This window comes from Chrysochloris asiatica, unplaced genomic scaffold, assembly GCF_000296735.1.
Source record: "Chrysochloris asiatica unplaced genomic scaffold, ChrAsi1.0 scaffold00006, whole genome shotgun sequence".
Taxonomy (NCBI): domain Eukaryota; kingdom Metazoa; phylum Chordata; class Mammalia; order Afrosoricida; family Chrysochloridae; genus Chrysochloris; species Chrysochloris asiatica.
In genome coordinates, this window is record NW_006408524.1 from 15,433,407 (window position 1) to 15,457,012 (window position 23,606).

Sequence of the window (23,606 nt, forward strand, 5' to 3'; positions counted from 1 at the left end):
ACCTCTTCACTCACATGTCTGACTCCCGGGCCGGGATGATGACTTAAAGGTTGATCCCTGCTGACAAGTGGGATGCCTACATGTGAACTTTTTTCTAGCATGGTACCTCAGAGTAGTCTGACTTTTCACATGGCAGTTCAGGGCTGCAAGAGAGGGCATTCCTGTGAACAAGCTGGAGACTGCATGACCTCTTAGGACCTAGCCCTGGAAGTCCCATCGTATCCTATCTGCCACATCCTGTTGAAGCAATCATAAACCCAGCCAGGCTCAAAGGCCCTGAGTGTAGATCCCACATCTCAACAGAAGTGGCAGATAATTTGCAGCCTTGTTTTAAAAACCAAGAAGCTACTATCCTGTTCTTTCCTATCTTCTGCTGTAGTGTTGTGTTTCCGCATGGGAACTATTTTTCAAAATGAGCACATTTTAATGAAAATTGCTAGACACCTAAATGAATTTATTGCTGGTAACTAATGTTTTGATTATTTTTAAAGGATTAGGAGATCCTGCTTGCTTTTATGTCGCTGTAATTTTTATTTTAAATGGACTAATGATGGCATTATTCTTCATATATGGCACATATCTAAGGTAAGACCAAGGATTCATTGAGAATATTAGCATGTGTTTGCAATAAGGCATAATACAACAGTAAAAATAATGAGATAACCATCCATGCATTTATTTGGTCCCTTTTTAAACTGTCATTCTTAAAGATATCTACTTATAGATGTAAGATTACTGCCTGTTTGTATAATTTTATTTGAATAGTTAGTGGGATAAATACCCAACTTTAATGATATAAAACAGCAATGATTTTATTATGTTCACAGGATCTGTGAGTCAGGAATTTGGATAGGGCACAGTGGAAAATGGATCTCTGCTGTTGAAGGTGTAGGCAGGCTGGAATTAACTGGGGGCTTCTTCATCTGACTCCTGAGCTGGGATGATGACTTACAGGTTGGTCCCTGCTGTCCAGTGGCATGGCTACCTAACTTAAAGTAACTGAAAGTTTCGCATAGAGCCTGGTGGAACTATTTGATACATCTTAAAGCATCAGAGTTATTTGAACAAAAGCAATGTGTTCTGTTTATGTGAAGTGTAAAGGAAAGGACCGACCATTCATTATAAAACAGTGTTAATGCATTCTACTCTACAAATGTTGTAATGCATGTGTAGTTGGCTCCCTGTATCCACGAGTTCCTCATCCACAAATTTAACCAACTGTGGGTTGAAAATATTCAGAAAAAAATTTTTTCCATGTTCCAAGCACTACACCAAATCCATGTTAATGAAGTCATGTGTAGACATGCCTTGCTGTATGTAGCCTCCTGTCATTCCACAGACCCTCAGTCTCCCTCCACACTCCTTGTGAACAGTCCTCGCCTCGGGTCTCATTCATTCACGACCTGTGTGGTGTGCATCCTTGTCTCTGTGAAAACATGGTTTCCAAAAAGCAGTAAGTGATGAAAGCAGGCCTTCAAAGGCTAAGAGGGACTGTAAGGCAATATTTACATATAATTTGTATTGTATTAGGTATTCTGGTGTGGCACTGTGAGTTAATGCACTGGACCGACCGCAAAGTTCTTTGAACCTCAAGGTTGGCATTTCCAACCCATCAGTCACTGCTCGGAAACCCTATACAGGGTCACTGTGCCGACTTGACGGCACTTAACAACAACAACATTAGGTATTAAAAGTAATTTAGAGGTGATTTAAAGACTACAGGAGGACATGTGTGGGTTATATGTGACTTACCAGTCATTTTATAAGAAACTTGAGCAATTGTGAATTTTGGTATCCTCTGGAGTTCTGGAACCAGTCCCCCAGGAATACCAAACAACGATGGAATATTCTGTACAGATATTTAATATCTACTCTGATTGCTTTCACAGTTGAACAGTATTAGCAAAAGGATTAGCACCCTATCTAAGGGTTTATGTTACTTTTTGTCTTTCACTTCCTTCCTCCTCTTTGTAGTTTTTCATACTGTATATTCGCTTGGACTATTTTACCTTGACATTACCTTTAGAATTTTCTTCTCTACTATTGCTTACTGATTTTTTTTTTCTACTACAGTAATGTGAGCATATGTGCATGATTTTCCATTTCAGATAATGAGTTTGAATCTGTCATTACCCAATTATCTTCTTTGCTTTAGAAGTGCAGCATTTTCTGTTTAGTGCCTCAAACTCCTATTGAGTTACTTGTTAAATATTTATCAAATGAGGAAGTGATCAGATCAGTTTTAAATATATTTGCATATAGATTTAAGACCTTAGATGCTAATATTTCTGACTAGTTCTAAGTAAGTTATTTTACTTTAACTAATTGGAGGACACTGAAGTGAAAATATGTGATGGAAGCTTTTGTTCTTGAAATAAGACACATGGAAATAATTTAAGTGAAGGATTGTGGTCATCAGGAAGGAGATCTGACTCGAGGGATAGCAGACGGTGGCCCTGTATTCTGATGACCAGAGATGAAAAAGCTTGGTGAGATACTTTGCTAAGTGTCGTCCCATCTGTCGTATACATAGCTTTATCTCAATTGAGAGATTAGATTTTTAAGTAAGAGGAGTTAAAATATGAAACGTGGCTTTATTGCTAAATTCCTATCTACGTTTAGGTTACTTTATTTAATTGAAAGAAACGTTCTATTAAAATTTGACTAAAGTGACTATTTTTGTAATGCTGTTCTAACTCTTTCTTCAAAAGCTACAGGTAGAATATCTGCTGAAGAAAATATGAGGCTCTAGTTTGGGTAAGGGAATCTTGCAAGATTGCTCCCTGACCTAAAATTTCTGAACCTGTAGCCTCAGTCACCCTTGTAGGCAGTTTCTATATGGAAGATGTATGTTCGGTTCTTTGGCCAACACTCCAGGTCATTTCCCCTGTAAAGCTGTGTGCTTGGTTCTGAGAGTGGAGCATGCAGGAGATGACGGCAGGGCTGGAAGGGTGTGTCTAGTAAAGATCAAGTACATCCACGTCTGGAGACAGGAGAAATTGGTTTATTTGGAGGGGTCACATTAGCTGACCTTAGAGGATCAGATGGATTTGGATGGGTGGAAATAAACAGCAAACAAAGCATTTTAGAGACAAGCAACAGTGGGATGTGTAAAACGTGACAGGGTAGCAAGCAGATCAGTTTTAGAGATGCAGGCTTCTCGAGGAGGTGTTGTAGAAGATTAAGATGGAAAAATGGCTTGAGGAGGATGATAAAAGATCAAAATACCAGGCTGGTTTGAACCCTTTTCTAAAGCAAGAGAGAAACGTAACTAGTGGAGAGACAGGATTTGAACTGAAGTATGACGGAGTCCTGGTGTGGCGCTGTGGGCTAATGCGTCAGACTGCAAAATCGTTTGAACTGCAACATCAATGGTTCAAGCTCACCAGCTGCTCCTTGGAAACCTTATACAGGGTCGCTATGGGTCGGAACCAACTTGATGGCACTTCACAACAACAACATGACGTGGTGCTGCGGGTTGATACCCTGGACTGCAAGATCAGTGGTTCCACTCCTTGGAAACCCTATACAGGGTTGCTAAGAGTCAAAACCGACTCAATGGCACTTAACAATAAAAATGATCTAAGAGAGCCTTCAGTTATGATGCATTATTGTTGTTGTCAGGTGCAGTTGAGTCGATTCTGACTCATAGAGGCCCTATGTACAACAGAACGGGTTTTAAAATCAATTTTATTCATTAGGTCCAGTAACTCTTTTATATGAAAAAGAAAATAATATGAACCAAAATACTATGGTAGAGTGCACTACACATAGTAAGGGTAGTTACTATTTAGAGAAGTTTCTGTGTTAATTATTGTATATTGTATACATGAGCATGTGTTGAGTTTAAGTGTAAATTCTATTTCTTACTCTGTTTTAATTAAAAAACAAAACAAAACTAAACTGCTATTTAAGATAGCATGAGAGAGCGACTTATTTCAGCATTTGGGTCTTTCTAAATAGCTATTTGTAATTTGCCAAGCTCTCAGGGATGTAGCTTGTCCCTGCTCTGTCTACTTTACTGCTTTGTGTCCTCGCTTGCTCCTTTAGTGTTTCCCAACTCTTATATCCACAGTGGCCTGACCTCTGAGTCAGCACTCGAACTGTAGACGCCGTGTTGGGTGCTGCCAAGTCAGGTTTTGATTTGTAACTGAGGGTAAACCCAAGTGACAATAGAACTGCTCCCCAGACATGAGAAATATAACCAATGGAAGCTTTTGGGCTCAAATTTTTAGGAGAGTGTATCGCCATGCCATTCTCCTAGGGAGGTCTGGGTGGATTAGAACTGTCAGGCTTCCTGATAGTCACCGAGTGCTTAACCTTTGTGACACCAGGACTTCTTTGGAGACTCTGATAGTGGGACACATTTTCATTTCTCCACTTCTCCTTTTTCTGTGTTTTTTGATTTTTCTTTACTCTGAGTGTTCACTTTTTATCTAAAGACATCTTGAACCCAAGGTTCTTTCCAGAACCACTACCCATCCTCAAATGAGTTTCCAGTGTTTGTGCATAATGGACCTAGAAGTTTTTGTTTGTGTATTTTGTTCCTAGAAGTCTTGACTGTTCTGTTGTTTCTTAAGGGCAGGTGTGCAAACTATATTCTAATGGTGATCCTGGCTGCATGTTGTTTGGACGATAATCTTCTATCAGGTTTTTGTTTTTCATTCCTTTTAAAATGTTCTCGACATGAAATATTTTTAGAAGGCTCAAATTACTAGTTAGTTCTTTGTGTTTTCTTCCTCGATGGGTAGTTTAGTCACCCTTCTAATTTTATAAGAGTGGGATTAAAGCATCAGACTTCTTAAAATGTGGGTGAAGAATAAAAAGGAAACTATCTAAAACTGTGTTGTAGAAACTTTCTATAAATTGTGTGTATGTTATGTATTGGAAAAAAAAAGTTGAAATGTATCTAAAGTACAGGCAGACATGTTAAATCTAGAAGGATGTTTGTTTTTAAATAATACAAGTGCCTGGAAGATAATGCCAGTTCGTTTTACCAGAAGTTGAAACAGAAAGGAAAAGAGAAGACAGCCAAACGGTGAAATGGATGAGGCTGTCAAGCTCTGACTTAAGATGAAGTGAGATTGTCTTTTTCTTCTTTTGCAAACACTGCCTACGCAAGATGTATCTCTTTTTCTGGAATTCTCAGTATTTTAGTATTTCTCTAAGATACCTGTGGTCAATTTTTCACAAACCTGCATTGTTAGTTCATAGTTACAGTCCTGCATTTCATACCATGCTTTGATATTTCTAAGCCACAGAGACAAGTTTCTTAAGACCCAGAAGTTTCGATACTCCAGTGAGGAGGCAACATAAGAGAAGTAGTGAGTAGCTAGGAATTTCCCCATAGCGCCTTTTGGGGGACATTCAGAAGTGCTGAGAAAATGAAAGTCTTTTATTGATAAATGCTAAAAGCTTTTTTTTATTGGGCCCCAAGGACAGATATGAAACAGATACTACTAGACCTTTCATTCTCTGCTGTTTAGTTTGATTATGGAGTTTGGAGTTATCTCTATCCTTGTACATTGATGATTGAGTATATGTAGCTATAATGATTTACCCTTAAGCCGTGGTGTGATGGTAAATGTCTAGCAGTCAGCTTTCTTGGGAAAAAAGTAGTCATTATAAATTTACTGATATATAAAGAATGTGTGCAAATTATAACAGGGTTGCTGTAAAGGAGGTTATGAAGCAACAAGAGTACTCTAGCGTAAGTAGCAGAGTGTTAATACTAGGTGTACCTCTCTAGGATAAGCACTGGACCACAAGGTCGGTTTGAACCGCCAGGCCAGTGGTTCAAATCCACCAGCTGCTCCTCGGAAACCCTATACAGGGTGGCTATGAGTTGGAACTAGCTCAACGGCGTGTAACAACAACAACAGTACTAGGATCAGAAAACTCTTGGAATGCAAGGACAGGAAACAAAGTCCTTGGGCTTCTGGGAACAGAAATGGACAGTTTGAAAGACCTTCCTTCTAGGGGAGTCTCTGAGTGGGGCAAATGGCTAACAAATTTGGCTTTTAACTGGAGGGTTGGAGGTTTCAGTTCTCCTAAAGGGGGCCTAGTAAGAAAAGGCTGATGAACTACTTCCAGAAAACCATTCATTGAAAACTGTGGATTATACTCTGCTCTGACACACAAGGAATTGCCGTGAGTGGATTCCATGGCAACGGAGTTAACTGGTGATAGTGAAGGAAGCCTGTTCTTCCGTATCATCTCCATCTCCTTCCCTACCTCCTATTCATTTGCTTTCCGTCCCTCTTACTTCTCTGATAGAGGCATATGTGTGTTTTAGAATTAAATGTCGTTCCCCAGTTAGTTTAAGCTTTCTGCGTGGCCTGGGTTGGTAATCAAAAGGGAAGTCAGGACTAACCTTGTCTTGTGAAGGAACGTATCCTTATTAATTGGAAATCAATTTATAGCAGAATTAGTTATTAAAAAAAGGCAAGTCCTGTGGGAAGAAGGGATTCTAAGGCCCATTGCTCTGTTTGTGTCACAGGGTCATCTTTCTGTTGTCATTTCATCTTTATGTGCTAGTTTCTTGGTCTGTCTTCCTTGGTTTCTTCCCCGCTTCTTAGGAATTTGTTCATCTCTTAGCTTTCCCTCTCAACGGACAAAAACAAAGCAAAATCCTTTTTAGCTGGACTATCCTGAACAGGTTTCCATGGCGCTTTCCCAGTAAGACAGACAGGAAGGACAGGCTTGGTAATCAGCTGAATGAATCCGCTAGTGAAACGCCTGTGGATCCCAGTGAACAGATCTGCCGCTGATCCTGGGGAGGGCCCAGGACTGCGCAGTCTCTTGCTTCATTGTGCATGGGATCGCCATGAATTGGGGGCCAATTTAACAGCAGTTGGTGAGAGCAACAGCATCTACCATAAGCTCATATAGGAAATATCTCTTTTTCAGTGAACTCGTTCTAAAGCTTTCCCTCTAGTATGCCATATCTTTTTTGAGAGTGTTTGCATATTGAAGAAATACATACGCATATAGCAATGATGGCATCCTGGTGTGGCGCTACAGGATAATGAGCTAGGTCAACCACTAGGTCAGCGGTTCAAACCCACCAGCCGCTCCTCGGAAGCCCTATACAGGTTGCTATGGGTTGGAACTGACTCAACGGTGCTTAACAACAACAACAACAACAACATTGCAAGGATAAGCACTGGACTGCCAACTGCAACGTCAGCAGTTCAAACCCACCAGTTGCTACTCATTACAGAGTTGCCATGAGTTGGAACCGACTCAACGGCCCTTAACAGCATAGCAGACTGTGTGCCGTGCCTGTCGTCAAACGTCATAAATGCTCTTGGTTCTCGTGATCGCCTGTGAGACAAGGAAACGTTTTATGGGCGAGGACACTGAGGCACAAGGAGGTGGAAAAGCTTCCCAGATCCCATAGCTAGTCAGTTGCAGGGTTGAGATTTGGACCCAGACAAGGACTCCAGAATTTCTGCACTCAGCCACCAAGCTCTGCGTGTCTCATTTTATGGAAGTATTTGAAATTATCTTTCCAACAGCAACTAAATTATCTTCAGGTTTAGTTAATTTATATTTAAGGATTATAGATAATGAAAGAAAAAGTTATTTCATTTTCAAAGAGAATGATACTGATCTTTCATAAAAAAGTTTTATCTAAAATACTTTAAAATGACACTTAGACGGCTCTTGGTTTTTCAGTCTGCTTTTCTGGATCAGTTCATTCCGTAAGAGTTCTGAGTTTGCCAAGATTGTGCTGTTCTTACGCTGTTGGGTTGTTGTGTGCCGTCGAAGTCAACCCCGACTCCCATTGACCCTACAGTGTAGAGGGGACCTGCCCCCCTCAAAGGTTTCCTAGGCTGAAATTTTTATGGGGGTCGTTCTCCAGGTCTTTTCTCCCAGGGAGCAGCTGAAAGGCATTGCTTACTTTTAATCATTAGAAAGTTACTCATGCCAATGTGACTGCTTATGAGGATCTTGTTTTTCCCCCGTTTTTAATTCTTACCCATGTGATTTTGTAATCATTCTAACGGCGTCCTCATCAGTTAATTTTCTAGAATCCTTTTGTTGATACTTAACAAATTGTCATGAAGGGTAATGAGAAGGGTAGAGCATTTCTGTTACTTTGACTGTTTCAATCAGGATTGAACATCGCTCCCTGCCCCTCCGTACAGAATTGTGCCCAGAATGCCACAGGCTTGATACTTTATGACTATTTCAGTTAGTTCTTCTAAAAATCTCTCTTCAGTGGTTTCAAGCCAAAGCTACATATCCAATTTTACTTTACTTTTGGCAATTAAGAACATCTGCTTTAATGTTAGCTGGAGCGTTTTTATGTTGTGTTTTTTCCCTGCTCATAGCTATTTGTCCCACAAAGTATCAAGCAGGTTCCCAAATAAGTTTAATGACCTACTTTCTTTCCTACTAATGTGCTCTTGAACTCAGTATGTTTTAGGCATTTTTTTAATGTTTTATTGTGAATTATGTGATCGTTTACATGGGAGAACATTAGTTTTACATTTATCCTATCGTATATTGTTTCATTGCCATGTTTACATTCCCCTCCATGCATCATCAACCAAACAAAGGGTATACACTACAAGCCTGTCCCATGGTCGTCAGCACACAGCCCTTCTCCCTCTCTGTGTCTAAAGTCCCCAGCTGCTCCATCTCTCCACGTCGTTGTCTCTGCCTCCATCTCAGGCATCACTGCTTCTCTGGGTAGGGTCCCACTCTCCACTCTTCTCCCTTGATGGTCCCAGGGACCTCTGCTCCTAGACTGCAAAGTTAATCATGCCCCTCCTTGCTACAAAACATCTACCTTTACAATTCCAAACCTCACAAGCAGTCCTGATAACAATTATTCCCTATTGTATCACAAGAGACCCATCCGCATTTCATTTCATCAGCCCCGCCTAGACATATTGGATACTACTCAGTGGAGATTCTACCTTTCTCCACACCCTCTGAATCTAGGATCCCTCTTGAAAGCTTGTAAGCCAGTCACTTCTTGCCTTTGTAGGCCCCCCTCCCCCCATTTTGGGTAGCCAATGTTCAAGTTGCCCATCCCTGTCTACTCTGTGTATGGAGGGGGTGGGAATGATCCTTGCTGTAAAGATTTGTTCCCTCTTTTGAGCTACTGCATCCATAGGTATAGGTCAAGTTCATCAAATTGTATCAGATTTTTTTTCCTTTTCATTCTTCTTCTAATTGCGCTCTGATCCTCCAGTCATTGAAGCTAGGTCACATGGGTATTATTTGCAAGTGTGGGTGTTCTTATGCATATGCCCTCTCTTATCAGCTGGACACTTCACTCTGCGCTCTAGTCCTCTGTGGCTATGTCATTGACTCTGGCCCAAGGATCCCCAGGTCTTGCCACACTGCTGGCCAACCAGGTCTCCACCCGGGTTCACAGGAGTCTATTGAACGTTGTAGGGCTTAGCTTGTAACTTCATTGCTACTTTTCCCTCACTTCCTGTTAAGTATGTTTTAGATTTTATCATTTCTTTTTAAAATTAATTTGTATTACTTTGTGTGTACATACATGTGTTTTGGCTTCTATGACTTTTTTATGCTAAAACAACAGTAACCCATTGTACTGGCTCTTTCCACTAAAGCCACCTCACTCTTTAAGTTCGGGACCTCAGCAATTCTAAAGTATACAAGTAGTAAGTACGATTTTATTATGACTAGATAAAATAGTGCTCCTGCCAAGTCAAGTAGTATAAATACCTGTTTGATAACTTTTATTTTTTCCTATGGCTAGCTCTGGTAGTGTAGTGGTTACAAGTTGGGCTGTTAACCTCAAGGTCAGCAGTTTGAAACTACCAGCCATTCCGGGGGAGAAAGATGAGACTTTCTGCTCCTGTAGAGATTTATAGCCTCGGAAACCCTGTACAGGGTCGCTGTGAGTCGGAATTGACTCCATGGCACATAACCACCCTTACCACTGCCAATAATTGCTTAATATTTTATTTTCCTTAATTTCTGGATACCAGTTACTGAGTTCCTAAATCATAATTCTCCTAAAGAATTCTGAGCGTGACGTTTTCTTCTGTCTCTTTCATTGTCTCTGTTACCTCTAACTATAAGCAAATCCTTTACTTTCTAGGACAGACTGAACTACCCCTGTAGGGTTCACAAAGCTGTAACTCTTTATGGTGTGATGCTGTAGGAGAAGCCCTGGACTGCTAACTACAGTGTTGGCAGTCAGACTCACCTGCTGTGCTTTAGAAACACTATACAGGGTCACTTTGAATTAGAACCCACTGGCAGCACTTCACAACATCTGACACATCTTTATGGAAGCAGACTGGCATGGCACATCTTTCTCCTGCAGAGTGAGTGACTTGAAAGGTTTGAACCGCTGACCTCTCAGTTAGCAGGCAAGTGCTTACTCACTGTGCCACCAATCCCCCTGTTTTTCTGTTTGGATTTATATTAGTTTCTGTTTGTCACATTGAAAGCTTTCCTAAAACCTGGTGGCCCTTAGCTAGTCTCTTAAGTGGAGATTTGTAGTTAAGAATAGGCGACTTAATGAAGCTGGACACCAGGTTGCAGGGTGGATTCACTGCCTAGGGGTTTTATTATGGACTGATCAGACTGGAAGGTAGCTTTCTGGGGAGACTCCGGTCTCTGCCATATTGTAGTTCTGTCAGTACTTAAAGCAGTCACTCGGGATGAGTGATAGTTCCCCTCCCCACATACACACTCATGGGGTGTTTATGTGCCTGAGGGGCCGAGTGCGCACTCACCAGGTCAAAGGCCCCACTCTTCAGTGCCCTCTCTTCCTCTGAGGGGACTTTTCCATGTAGTGTCTTCTCCCAGATGCATGGCTGTGTAACGACCTTGCTCGTGGTGTCTGTACCCAGTGTCTGCTGCTCAGTGTCCTGATCTGTGGCCACTCTGGTCTGTCTCGGATCTTTCTCCTCATCTTTGACATCCTCAGCCTTCTCTGTCTGTCTCTAGTCAGGTCTGTTACTTCTCCGCTTCTGTAATAAAGGCCTGGCCTCCTTTCATAGACATAGCTAGACAATCTGGAGATGCTTCCTCTTCCACATAATGAAGCAGCCAATCAGAGAGGAGAGTAGATTCATCTTCGCTCTTCTGGTTTTCTCTTCTCTATTGTCTTTTTTTTTTTTTGTCACTGGAGGATCAGAGTGGCTTCTTTGATACCAGAGAAAATTTCAGAAGCCCTGGAAGGCTGGGAGATTAATCTGCATGTCAAAGTTCCCTTTTAATTTTGTTACAAGGTCTTCCTTTCCATGAGGTAGCTAGCTATTCACAGTTAATAGAACCAGTTTTCCTCCTCACCTTATGATGCAACCCAAGTTACCTATTGTTGTTGTTGTTAAGTGCCGTCGAGTCGGTTCCGACCCATAGCGACCCTGTACAGGGTTTCCGAGGGTGTAAATCCTTACGGGAGTAGAAAGCCTCATCTTTCTCCCGCGGAGCGGCTGGTAGTTTCGAACCGCTGACCTTAAGGTTCGCAGCCCGATTCGTAACCACTACGCTACCAGAGCCTATAGAGTCCCTCAAAGTATTCTTAGGCACTATGGCAGAATAGAATAATTTTTTATACCACCCTTCAATGCCCCCCTCACCTGTTTTTTAAGGAGAAGGTGAGTTTCTTAATGCCGTTTTGTCTACATTGTTGTACTTTGATATTTTCTTGCTCTTACATTATTTTTCAAAAATCCAAACATTTGCTGTTTATACTCCATGGATTTTTGGCTAAAGACATGGCTTAAATAGGCTGTAGATTACACCAGTTCTAAACTTTTCCAGCTACATAATTTTTTGAATGCTCTGTTAATTTGGCCTCCTAGCACATTCTTAATCAAGCCCATTTGGTGGAACAGTTGTATATGAATATTTAAAAGATAAGTGTTTTTCTTCATTATGAATGAACAGATGAAAATTATTGGTTGAGTATATTGGCATTGTCTCTCCAAACGCTGCACCTTTTCGTATCTTCATTACCTTGCTGAGTGACACTCTATCTACCTGTTCGTTGCTCTTACAGGTTGAATTGGGTCCCCTGAGGTATGTGTCATCTTGGCTAGGTCATGAGTCTCAGTGGTTTGGCAGTTCCATAATGATGTAATGCGGGTTATGCGGTGACTCCCTCCCTATGTGTTATCTGGTGTGATGAACCAGTGAGAGGGTCATGATAGACCTCAATGCTCTTAATCCCATCACAGCTCTGATTGGACATAAGGGTGTTTCCCAGGGCTGTGACCTGCAGCATCTTTTATCTTAAAGAGGTAAAGGGAGAGAGAGATAAGCAGAGCAGGAGGGAGGACCACCACTAAGAACGAAGAGCCAGGGCTGGAGTGTATCCTTTGGGGTTCCTGCACTTTCAAGCTCCTGACTCCAGGGAAAGATTGATCCCAAGGCACATGGAGGTCCTCAAGGAACGCTGGGCCTCCGGATGCAGAAAGGAGACAGGGACCTCTCCCTCGAGCTGACAAAGAGAAGGCCTTGCCCTGGAGCTGGCACTCTGAATTTAAATGCTGAGAGAAAGTATTTCTGTTTATTAGAGCCATCCACTTGTGGTATTTCTGTTTTATGACCCTAGGAGATAGCCATGACTTTCTTCTTCCTTACCTCTGAAATCCATTTGGTCACTGTGTTAGTTATCTGGTGTTGCTACAACAGAAAGACTACACTGGATGGCTTTAACAAACAGAAAGTTATTTTCTTTGTATTTATGAAAAGCCTGAATCCAGGGTGCCAAATCTAGGGGAAGACTTTCCGTGTCGTTTTTGTTTGACTGGAGGGAGGTCCTTCTCTCTTCTGATAGACCAGACTTTCTGTTTCTGGGGTGTCTTCCGGTGCCTTAAATCTGCTCTCCCCTTCTCTGTTCTGTTTTCTTGTTTCTTTAATATCTCAAAAGAGATTGACTCAAATTCAGTTATAGAAACGACCAGGTTTACTGGTCAGAAAGAGACAGGAGGAACCAGAGGCAGTGCTCCCAGGCCACTCTTCAGGCTTAGAAGGAAACTCTTCGCCACGGCCTATTTTCCATCTAAGCATAGAGGTTTATGGGGGGTCAACACTAGTGAGGTGTGACGCCATGGAATGGTCAACCACTCAAGATCTAAAGGGCAGCATTTACTTGGGGACAAGGTTTAGGGGGTTGGGAAGGAGGATAGAATGGAAAAGGAAAAGGAAGCATTGGGTGAAAGGGGGCTGACTTGTTACTTGGGGGGACTTACAGTTGTTGAGGTGAAACAAGGTGTGTGATTCGTTGGATGTGAAACATGTTCTGCTCTGTAAACCTTCACTCAATTCACAATAAAATGTCTCACATAAGAAAAGGAAATTGGCTCAAGTTGTACCTTACACTATTTCTTCCTAATTAACATGACAAAGACTGTTTATTCCAGATGAGGTGTGGACGCTTAAACGCTGCAGGCATGGAGGTTAGGACTTATATACAGCTCATATTTGGAGGGATAGTTACAAAATCTTAACTGATTTCTTTCTTCACAGTCTCTCTGGCAAACTTCCTCTTCTCTCTGTACTTGTCATCACCCTAGTATACATCTCATAATACCTCCTCTAGGACCCTCTCAGCCCTGCCCCCAGTCCCGCCCCAGCCAGGCTCCTCTGCAAGCCACTTTGGGTGTGCTGTTTTATTTTGAAGAATCGATTGGAGGACAGTACAGCTGGAGCACAGAGCTTGGGGTTGGCAGAAGATTTATGAAAGTGGAATGTAGCGATAAAAGCAGAAGCATGTTGACATGTTTGTTAAGTGCTATGGAGTCAGTTCACACCCTGCATAGTATTTCCAAGGAAGCTGACTTTGCAGCCGAGCACATTAACCCACAGTGCCACACCAGGGTTTGAATTTGATCCTAAGAACAGTGAGATGCCAGTGAAGAGTTTTGGGTATAGGCTGGCTGGCATGATTGTTGTTAAGGACCGTTGAGTCGATTCTGACCCATAGTGACCATGCATAGGGTTTCCGAGGAGCAGATGGTGAGCTTAGAACTGCCGACCTTACAGTTCAAATGGCTTTGCAATCTGGCGCATTAACCCCCACAGCACCACACCATGATTCGAAAGATTATCCTAGCTGCAAGTATGGCTTGTAGTGGGGCAAGTTTGGAAATGGGGAGGTCATTAAGGGACTGGCATAATTGTCCAGGTGGAGGAGGACAGTGGACTGAGCTTGTGCAGTGGAGTGGAGAAGCAGAGTGGTGGGCCGATCCCAAGATCTTTCTGAGGCCGGATTCTAAGGCATTGAGATTGACAGGCATTTTAACTTACGAATTTTTATGGCACCTGTGGTGTGTATGTTGGTGTCATTTTCTCCAGCAGTACTCAGCACAGTCAAGAGACTTGAAGTGCCTGTGAGGAAAAACAACAGGTGTGAATTGGGAGGCTGGGGCTGGAGTGCAGGGAGATGACACCTGGGAGGAGGGAAAGTGAGAGAGATGGACTTCCGGGAGAAACAGGTTTAATGGAGAGGCAGCAGTTTATGGCCAACAGAGGCTCCCAAGGGCACGGTGGAGAGATGGAGCCATGTAAAGCTGAGGCACAGCAGATACACAGGGAGCTAAAGGCAGGCAGAACCCTTGTCTTGACCAGTGACAGAGAATGACAAACAGATGAGGAGTGGGGTGTTTGACTGTAAGGTTCCTAATAAATGTATGCCTGAAGAGTTTTGATTCATTTGCACCACAAGTATCTATTGGTTGTCTGCCACGGTCAGTCACAGTGTCAGGCTACGGGGCAGCTGCAAAGGTGAATCAGGTTCACAATTTGGTAAAATATCCAGTTTCTTGGCCCTGACAGATGAAGAGTTAAATTAAGGACTGAAAACTTTTCTCTCCCATCCTCATTTTTCTCCTGCTCATTCTAAATTCCCTCGTGCACCAATCCTTACGCGTATGGACGGGATGGTTCATCAGGAACCAGGCCTACTTGCCATTTCTTTGTCTGGCTAGAAGAGGACTGATGCATTAAATCTTAAACTCAGAAATTGTTTTATTATAAGGCACTTTCCAAATTGTTATTTCCTTTTCTCTTAAGCATTTACTCAACAGAAAGAAAACTTTGCCTCACTAGTGCATTTCAGAAATGATAAATATTGTAAAAGGGAGACTTAGTTAATTTACTTTTGAATGAACTGTGATTGCCTTCTCTCCCCCTCCTCTCTTTTAATGTGAAACTCTGTGCCATCCTTTATAAATAGAAGTAAAAATTTCAATGACAATGAAGACAGCCGACATTTGATGGTTGAATCTTTGTAATTTAAGGGATGGAGGAAAGAAGACAATTAGGAAATTAAGACCTTCAGGGACGGAAAGAATTTTTGACATCTTTTGATTTTTTTACCTTTGTATTTTGAATCTAAGGAAATGGAGACTCAAAAAGCTGGAGGTGACGTATGAGTAAATGTGGTAAATGATTTAGTAAGCGTCGAATGTTGTAAAATTTACAAAAGAGGAGCTTACATATTTTCTGACAGTAGGTGGTAATATTCCAGAAGAGACTTTATTTTTAAACTACTAGGGAATGCTTGGGCAACTTGGACATTGGCTAACCAAAATGGGGGAGGTGGAGCTAGCACAAAGGTAAGAAGTGACTGTCTTACAAGCTTTCAAGAGGGAGCCTAGAGCCAGAGGGCACAGAGAAAGGTAGAATCTCCACTGAGTAGTATCCAATCTGTCTGGGTGGGACTGATGAAAGGAGATGTAGATAACAATCATGTGATACAATAGTGAATAATTACTATGAGGACTGACTGAGGGTTGGAAATGTAAAGGTAGACATTTTGTAGTAAAAGGAGGGGAGTGATTGGCTTTGCAGTCCAGTATCGGAGGGCCCTGGGACTATCAAGTGAGAAGAGCGGAGAGTGGGACCCTACCCAGAGAAGCAGTGATGCCTGAGATGGAGGCATCACTATGACAGCTTCTGGCCTGTGTTGTCAGTTTGTTTGACTCGTTGTACTTCATTTGTGCCAGTCCTGGCTAGTAACTGGTGGAGAAAACCTACATAATTCAGTTACAGAAACCAATAGCTGTGGAATCAATTCCAACTCGTGGTGACCTTCTATGTGTAGCTCACAGTAGAATTGTGTTCTATACTCAGGTTTTTAGTGACTGAATTTTGGAAAGTAGATTGCCAAGCCTTTCTTCCCAGGCACGTGTAGTGGACTTGAACCTCCATACTTTCAGTTAGCAGCCAAACACATTAACTGTCTGCACCATCCAGGGACGATTACCCTATAGTTAAAAAAAAAAACCCACCCCAAACCAAGCCTGTCACTGTTGAGCTGACCTGACTCATAGCGCCCACATAGAACTGCCCCACAGGGTTCCCCAAGAAAACCTGTTGTCCTAGAGGTTTTTGTGTGGGGCTACTAGCTGCAAGATCAGCAGTTTGAATCTTCCAACGGTTCCGCGGGAGAAAGATGGGGCTTTCTGCTTCTGTAAAGAGTTACAGTCTCAAAACCCCCATCCAGGGTCGTTATGAGTCAGAACTGGCTCAACAGCACACAGCAGCAGCAACATAGATTTTCCAAGGCTGTAAGATAAGCACTTGATTGCTAACTCCAGGGTTGCTATGAGTCAGAACCTACTCCATGACACTTAATAGTTTTTGCAACAATCTTTCCAAAAGCAGTCTCCTAGCTGATGGTTTGAACCAGTGACCTTTTCATTAGCGGCTGAGTGCTTAACCTCTTTGCCCCCAGATCTCCTTTCTTACTGTAGTTGTTGTTACTAAGTGCTGTGAAGTTGGTTCCAACTCATAGCAACCCTGTACAGGATTTCCGAGGAGTGGGTGGTGCGTTTGAACCAGTACCTTGCAGTTCAAACCAACCTTGAGGTCGAGTGTTTATCCTACGTTGCCACACCAGAGCTCCTTTCTGCAGTTAGTGCTGCTGTAAATCCGGGTCTCCAACCTTAATTGATCTCGTAAAGACAGCTGAATAGCCCTTTACTTCCTCCTAGTGAGTTACTTCTCTTGAAATCAAGTGTATTTCAGCCAGCCCCCCCTGCATCTGCAAGCTTCCATCTCTCTTCTTTATGTCAAGCAACCGTGCCTTCTGGTTTGCAGAGAAGATGCAAAATTCTATAAACTACTTGCCACCAAACATGCAAACTTCATCCTGCTGTTTTGCCAAGGCTCACTGGTCACCTTTGCTTGAGGATCCCAACTCTTCTATCCCCTTTGGTGTGGGGCAGGGGAGAGAGAGCTCACGCCATAGATTATTCCTGCTGTCTCCTGATCTCTATGTTTTCCCTTACTCTTTATCCCCCCAGCAGAACTGTAACGACCAACAAAATCTACAGTGTCTGCCTCTTTGTTCCCTGTGACTGATCTGTTACACAGATAGTGTAGTGTTTAATGGAGTGGAGGGAAGCTGTTTGGGTAAAATACTGAGAACACCACATGGAGTCCTGGTGTGGTGCTGTGGGTTAATGCGCTGGACTGCAAAGTTGGTTTGAACCCCAAGGTTGGCAGTTCAAGCTCACCAGCCATTCCTTGGAAACCCTATACAGAGTAGCAATGGGTAGGAACTGACTCGATGTCACTTAACAACAACAACAATGAGAAAAGAATCGATGGACCAGACCTAAAACCAGCCAATTTTCCCCTATCCAGACCCTTCTGGCTTGACTTTGGAATGAGAAGGGCACAAACCTCAAAGATCAAGGTTCAGTTGTTGTTGCCGTGATGTCAGTTCTGTGTGTTACAAAGTAGAATGGCTTCATAGAGTTTTCTGGATTGTAATTTTAATGGAAGCAGGTAGCCACACCTTTTTTTCCTACAGTATCACTGGGTGGGTTTGAATATCCAACCTTTAATTTGCAGTGGATAGCAAGCGATTTGCTCCACCTCGGGACCTTTTCAGATTGTGAGCCACACGCATTGTGGTTTCTCAGCTAGTCATAAGCTCCATTCCTATACGTTGAGATTTGTGTTCTGTATCAGGTTTTTTTGGAAAAAAAGAAATATAAAACTTAATTTGTTAATTGGTGTTTCCAAAGCATGTAATATAGAAAAGTAGGTGGGAGATGGAGCTAGGGAAATTTGAATTAAATGAAATATTTAATGTGTTTGATTGTTGATGTGCTTTGTGAATTTCCAAATGCAGATGACAGAATAGAGTTGGGTTCCAAAGTTTTTATCACATGTGGGAGTGCTGGCATGGCACTTTCTGTTAATGCACAGGACTACAAAGGCAGTTTGAACTGCAGGATCGGTAGTTCAAGCTCACCCAGCCGCTCCCTGGAAGCCCTATAAAGGGTTGCTATGGGTTGGAACCGACTCAGCGCCACTAAACAACAACAAGGGGCTTCAAAAAACTTATGGAAAAATGGAATGAAAAGATAATGGGATTTTCCCATGAAATTTTTGATGACCCTTTGTAAACCCTTTTCTATACTACTTCCCTACTCTTTTTGATCTAATGCATGTCATTGTATCCTGAGGAAAATAGTTTTGAGAAATTCTGAAGGACACAAAAGTGTGCTACATAAAAAAAAGATATGAGGGTGATTCAGAAGATTCGTTCAAAATGCCATTGAAATATAATGGATTTTTTCCACGAACTTTTTGAAGCCTAAGGCAATTGTTCAAATAGAACAAGGGGACACGTAATAGTTTAAAAACAGACAAGGTATGTGCCAGGTTGCAGTCTGTTTTTTAACCATACTTATTCAATCTGTATGCTGATCAAATTATGCAAGAAGCTGGATCATATGAATAAACACTTGGCATCAAGGTTGGAGGAAGGCTCATTAACAACTTGTGATATGCAGATCATACAACCTTGCTTACTGAAAGGGAAGCGGACTTAAAATGCTTACTGATGAAGATCAAAGACCACAGCCTTCCGTATGGGTTACACCTCAATATAAAGAAAATAAAAATCCTTATCACTGGAACAGTAAATGACATCATGATAAATGGAGAAAAGATTGGAATTGTCAAGGACTTTATTCTTCTTGTATCAACTATCAACACTCATGGAAGCCACCACAGTCAAGAAATTAAACGATGAATTGCATTACACAAATTTGCTGCGCAAGACCTCTTTAAAGTGTTGAAGAACAAAGATGTCAGTTGAGTACTAAGTGTGCTTGACCCAAGCCATGGTATTTACAGTAAACTTATGTGCATGTGAAAGTTGGACAATGGCTAAGGAAGACTGTAGAAGAATTGATGCATTTGAGTTGTTAACGTGTTGGAGAAGAATATTAAAGGTTCTATAGACTACCAGGAAGTACAACCACAATGCTTCTTAGAAGTCAAGATAGCCAGACTTAGTCTTTCATACTTTAGACATTTTATCAGGAGAGACCAATCTAGGGAGAAGGACGTTATACTTGGTAAAGTGGAGGAACAGCAGAAAAGAGGGAGAGCTCCAATGAGATGATTTGGCACAGTGGCAGCAGTAATGGGCTCAGGTGTAGCAGCAAGTAGAAGGCTGGAGCAAGACCAGGCGGTGTTTCATTCTCTTATACGTAGGTTCACTGTGGGCTGGAACTGACTCAACAGCACCTAAGAACAACAACACTAAAGATAAAGGAGTCCTGATAGGATAAGCACTGGACTGCCAACTGCAGTGTCAGTGGTTCAAACCCACCAGGTGTTCCTTGGAAAACCCTGCACAGGGTCCTATGCATCAGAACCAGCTGACGGCACTAAACAACAACAATAAAGATAAAACAGGTGACATGGTGCTCAGTGAAATGAAGATTAAGGATCTTTTTATTCCGTGTTAATGTGCTTTTCTGAGCCTACACATTTTGAAGATGGAAAATGCTTTTTTTAAAAAAATGAAACTCATTTAGACTAATACTTTGGGGAAAATAAACTATTTTGTTAAGAAAGCATAGAAGAGTGCTAGTGTGGTCAATACGTTTTGTAGTACTGGATGGTTATCACGTTATGTTATTTCAAGGTTTTATTAGTATTGACCTGATTTTCTGTTATTGAATTGTGTTTTCTTATCTTCTCTTCCAGCGGCAGCCGGTTAGGAGGCCTGGTTACAGTGCTATGCTTCTTCTTCAATCATGGAGAGGTAGGTACTCAAAAAAAGTTCTTTGAAATATTTAGGAAATTTTGCTTCTAAAAATGCAGGCTTTTTGTTTGGATAGTCAAAAATTATTTTTTTTAACATTTAGGGAGTTTTATACATAAAAATAAAGATTTCTTTAAATTTAGTTTCAATTTTATCCTTAAAATTTTAAGTGTTTTAATTTTATTTTGAATCAAGGTTGAAGTACTAGCATTTAAGAGACCTTTTCTTGCTCATTTGATTTTTTTATTGATATAACTCAGTGATTTGAAGAAATAGAGTGTTATACGAATTCTTGAGCATAGTGGATGCTAATCACAAGGTCAGGAGTTTGAATCTACCAGTGACTCCATAGGGAAGAGATGAGGCTTTCTGCTCCTGTAAAGATTTATAGACTCAGAAACCCTATGCAGGGTCTCTGTGAGTCAGAACTGACTCCACGGCACACCACCACCAATTCTTTATATAGTGTGTTTAAACTGTAACAGCTAACATTTTAGAGATAAACCAGCCATCACTATAGTTAACTTCCTTGTGTGGTGAGAACTTTTTGTTGTAGGAGCTACTCAGTTCTGCTACTCGGTATATTTTAATGTATTTATATTAATTATAAATTATATTATATGTGGGGCTGTAGGATAAGCCCATGACCGAAAAGGTCAGTTTGAACCACAAGGTCAGTGGAATAAACCCAACAGCCACTTCTTGGAAACCCTATACAGGGTCACTGTGAGTTGGAACTGGCTTGAGGACACTTAACAACAACAGCATTGTTAAACTTTAGAGAGTGCAGTGGCTCTGTAGGCTAAGCACTGAACTGTGAACTACAAAATTAGCTGTTTGAGCCCACCAGCTGCTCCTCAGGAGAAATATGATGCTTTCTGCTTCTGGAAAGATTTATAGCTTCAGAAACCCTATATAGGGTTGCTATGAGTTGGAATCAATTCAACGGCACTTAATAACAACATACTACATTTTGGTACTCTTTAAAATATCTCTTGCATAGTATTTTATGATGTCTACAAATTTTCAAATGTCCGAACAAGCTTCCATAAAGAAGAACAAGCTTCCATAAAGATGGTACTCTGGTACCATCTTTAAAACAACAGCAAAATCAATCATGTTCCCATTGAGTTGGTTCCAACTCATGACCACCCCATCTGTCAACAGATTAGCTCTGCTCCATAAGGGTGTCTTGGCTGTAATCTTACTGTCAACACATTGCCAGACCTCGTCTCCCCCAGTATTGCTGGGTGGGTTTGAACTGCCAGACAAGTTAGACGACTAGCCTGTGCCCGTCTAGGTTCATTCAGATTCTGGCTCTACCAATTAGTGCCTGGCACTGGGCAAGTTTTGTTTTTATCTTTGCCCGGCTTCAGTGTCTGCTTTGTCAAAGGTCCTACAAATGTTATCCATCTCTGAACTAGTGCCGAGAGTCAATGAGTTCACGTGTGTGAAAGGGGCTGGAACAACATTTGCCACATACCGGAGCAAAACTGTTGATACACGTGCCAGTGTTAGCTTGTATTATTATTACTAATTAGCTTAGCTCTTTAAGGTGTCAACTAGTTCCTTCCACTCAATTAATCACTGTTGTAAATGAACTTCTGGTAGTATACTATACAGATTTCTTCCATTGTAAGCTTTGTATGATGGGGTTAAGAAAGATAGGCCAGCTTGCTTTGGGTGAAGTAACTCACTCCTTTTATGTGTTTACATGTTAAGAAGTGTCTGCTTACCAAGTCCTAAGTATAGTCATTCCAGAACTTCACTGCAGAGTCAAGGTTGATTTTTTTATTTTTTTTAAATCAGTGGCTTACCTAATGCATATTGAACTAGTATATACTCAGTATTTAGAACCAAAGAAATATGAAATAACAGTGGCCATATAATAAGAGCATATGGCAAATGGTTGCGATATGACCTCAGTTAATTGGTGTAGTTTGAGTTCTGAGCAGAAAGCAAAAAGAATTGCTTGGCTTCTTGTGCCTGTGGGTGTTAGTGCATTGTGACAGTGTGGACCGTAAAACATTTTGAAGTTCAGAGAATGACCACAAAGACATGGGGAGAAGCTACTTGATGCTGGAAGCAAGAAGCATTGAATGTTAAATAAGAGATGTTGGAGAGAAATGTGAAGCCAAGTTACAGTATAAAGCCTGTTACCTGCGGAACACAAAGGTCTTTGGTGGCACCCTCAGCGTATACTGTTGTGGTTCCGGGCCATTGAGTTGATTTCGACGCATAGCGCCGTCATGTGACAGAACGGCATCTTTGAGTTTTTGGGTCGCTATGAATCAGAACTGACTCCACGGCACATAACAACAACAACAAAAATCTTCACGGGAACAGATTACCAAGTCTTTTTCCACAGAGCTTCTGGTGGTGGTGGTGTGCCATGGAGTATGTTCTGACTTATAATGACCCTGCATAGGGCCTCCAAGGCTGTACATCTTTATGGGAGCAGAAAGTCTCATATTTCTCTTGCAGAACAACTGGTAGTTTTGAACTGCTGACCTTGAGGTTATCAGCTCGACTCATAGCCACTATGCTACCAGAGCTTCTAGGTGGGTGCTAATTGTCAGCCTGCTTTCAGTACATACTGCAAGTCAAACCCATTTCTGTCAAGTTGATTCCAACTCATAGCCACCGTGTGGGACAGAATCGAACTGCCCCATTGACTCTCCTAGGCTGTAATCTTTAGAGGGAGTGCTGCTGTGATGCTGTGGGTTAAAGCGCTGGAATGCAAAAATCAGTGTAAACTGCAAGATTGGCGGTTCAAGCTCACTAGCTATTCCTCGGAAAACCTACACAGGGTCACTGTGGGTTGGAACCGACTTGATGGCATTCAACAACAACAATCTTTAGAGAAGCAGACTGCCACAGCTTTTTCCCACAGAGTGTCTGGTGGGTTGGAGCTGCTGATCTTTTGGGTAACAGGTGAGTGCTTAACCACGGTGCCACCAGGACTGCTTTCAGTGTATACAACAAACCAAACCGATTTCAGTCAAGTTGACTCCAACTTACAGCCACCTGTGGGACAGAATAGAACTGTCCCATTGAGTTTCCAAGGTTGTGGTGTGGTAGGATAAGCACTGGACTGCTAACCACGAGGTCAGCGGTTCAAACCCACCAGCTGCTCCTTGGAAAGCCTATATAGAGTTGCTATGCGTTGGAGTAGACTTGACCGCACTTAACAACAATAACAGTCTTTAGGAAAGCAGACTGCCACAGCTTTTGCCCATGGAGTGACTAGTGGGTTTGAACTTAACATCTTTTGGTTAGTATCCAAGTGCTTAAGCACTGTACCACCAGGGCTCCTCTCAGTATATACGCCCATTGTTGTTGAGTTAATTCCAACTCATTGTGCCCCCTAGCATTTCTGTGGATGAAAGCTGTAGTCTTTAGGGACATTTTGGTGAGCAGCTGCATGCTTAATCACTCTGCCACCAGCTGCCACCAGGACGCCAACCTGAAGATGCACCTGAATAGTTTGAATTCCGTTCACAAAGACTTCCTACATGAGTATCAAAATTAAAAGACAATTATAAAATCAGTGATAATCCTTAGCAGGCTAATGAATTTT

The 23,606-nt window shown here is 41.8% G+C and overlaps 1 protein-coding gene across 1 annotated transcript in view; it reads left to right on the forward strand.

Annotated features, from left to right (window-relative positions):
- Positions 1 to 23,606, forward strand: part of DPY19L1 (dpy-19-like 1 (C. elegans)) — a 116,065-nt gene that overhangs the window by 12,562 nt on the left and 79,897 nt on the right. Inside the window, exons 6-7 of the mRNA XM_006832270.1 lie at positions 492 to 585; positions 19,969 to 20,026. Coding sequence (XP_006832333.1) covers positions 492 to 585; positions 19,969 to 20,026 — 152 coding nt within the window. The remainder of the gene's footprint in view (positions 1 to 491; positions 586 to 19,968; positions 20,027 to 23,606) is intronic.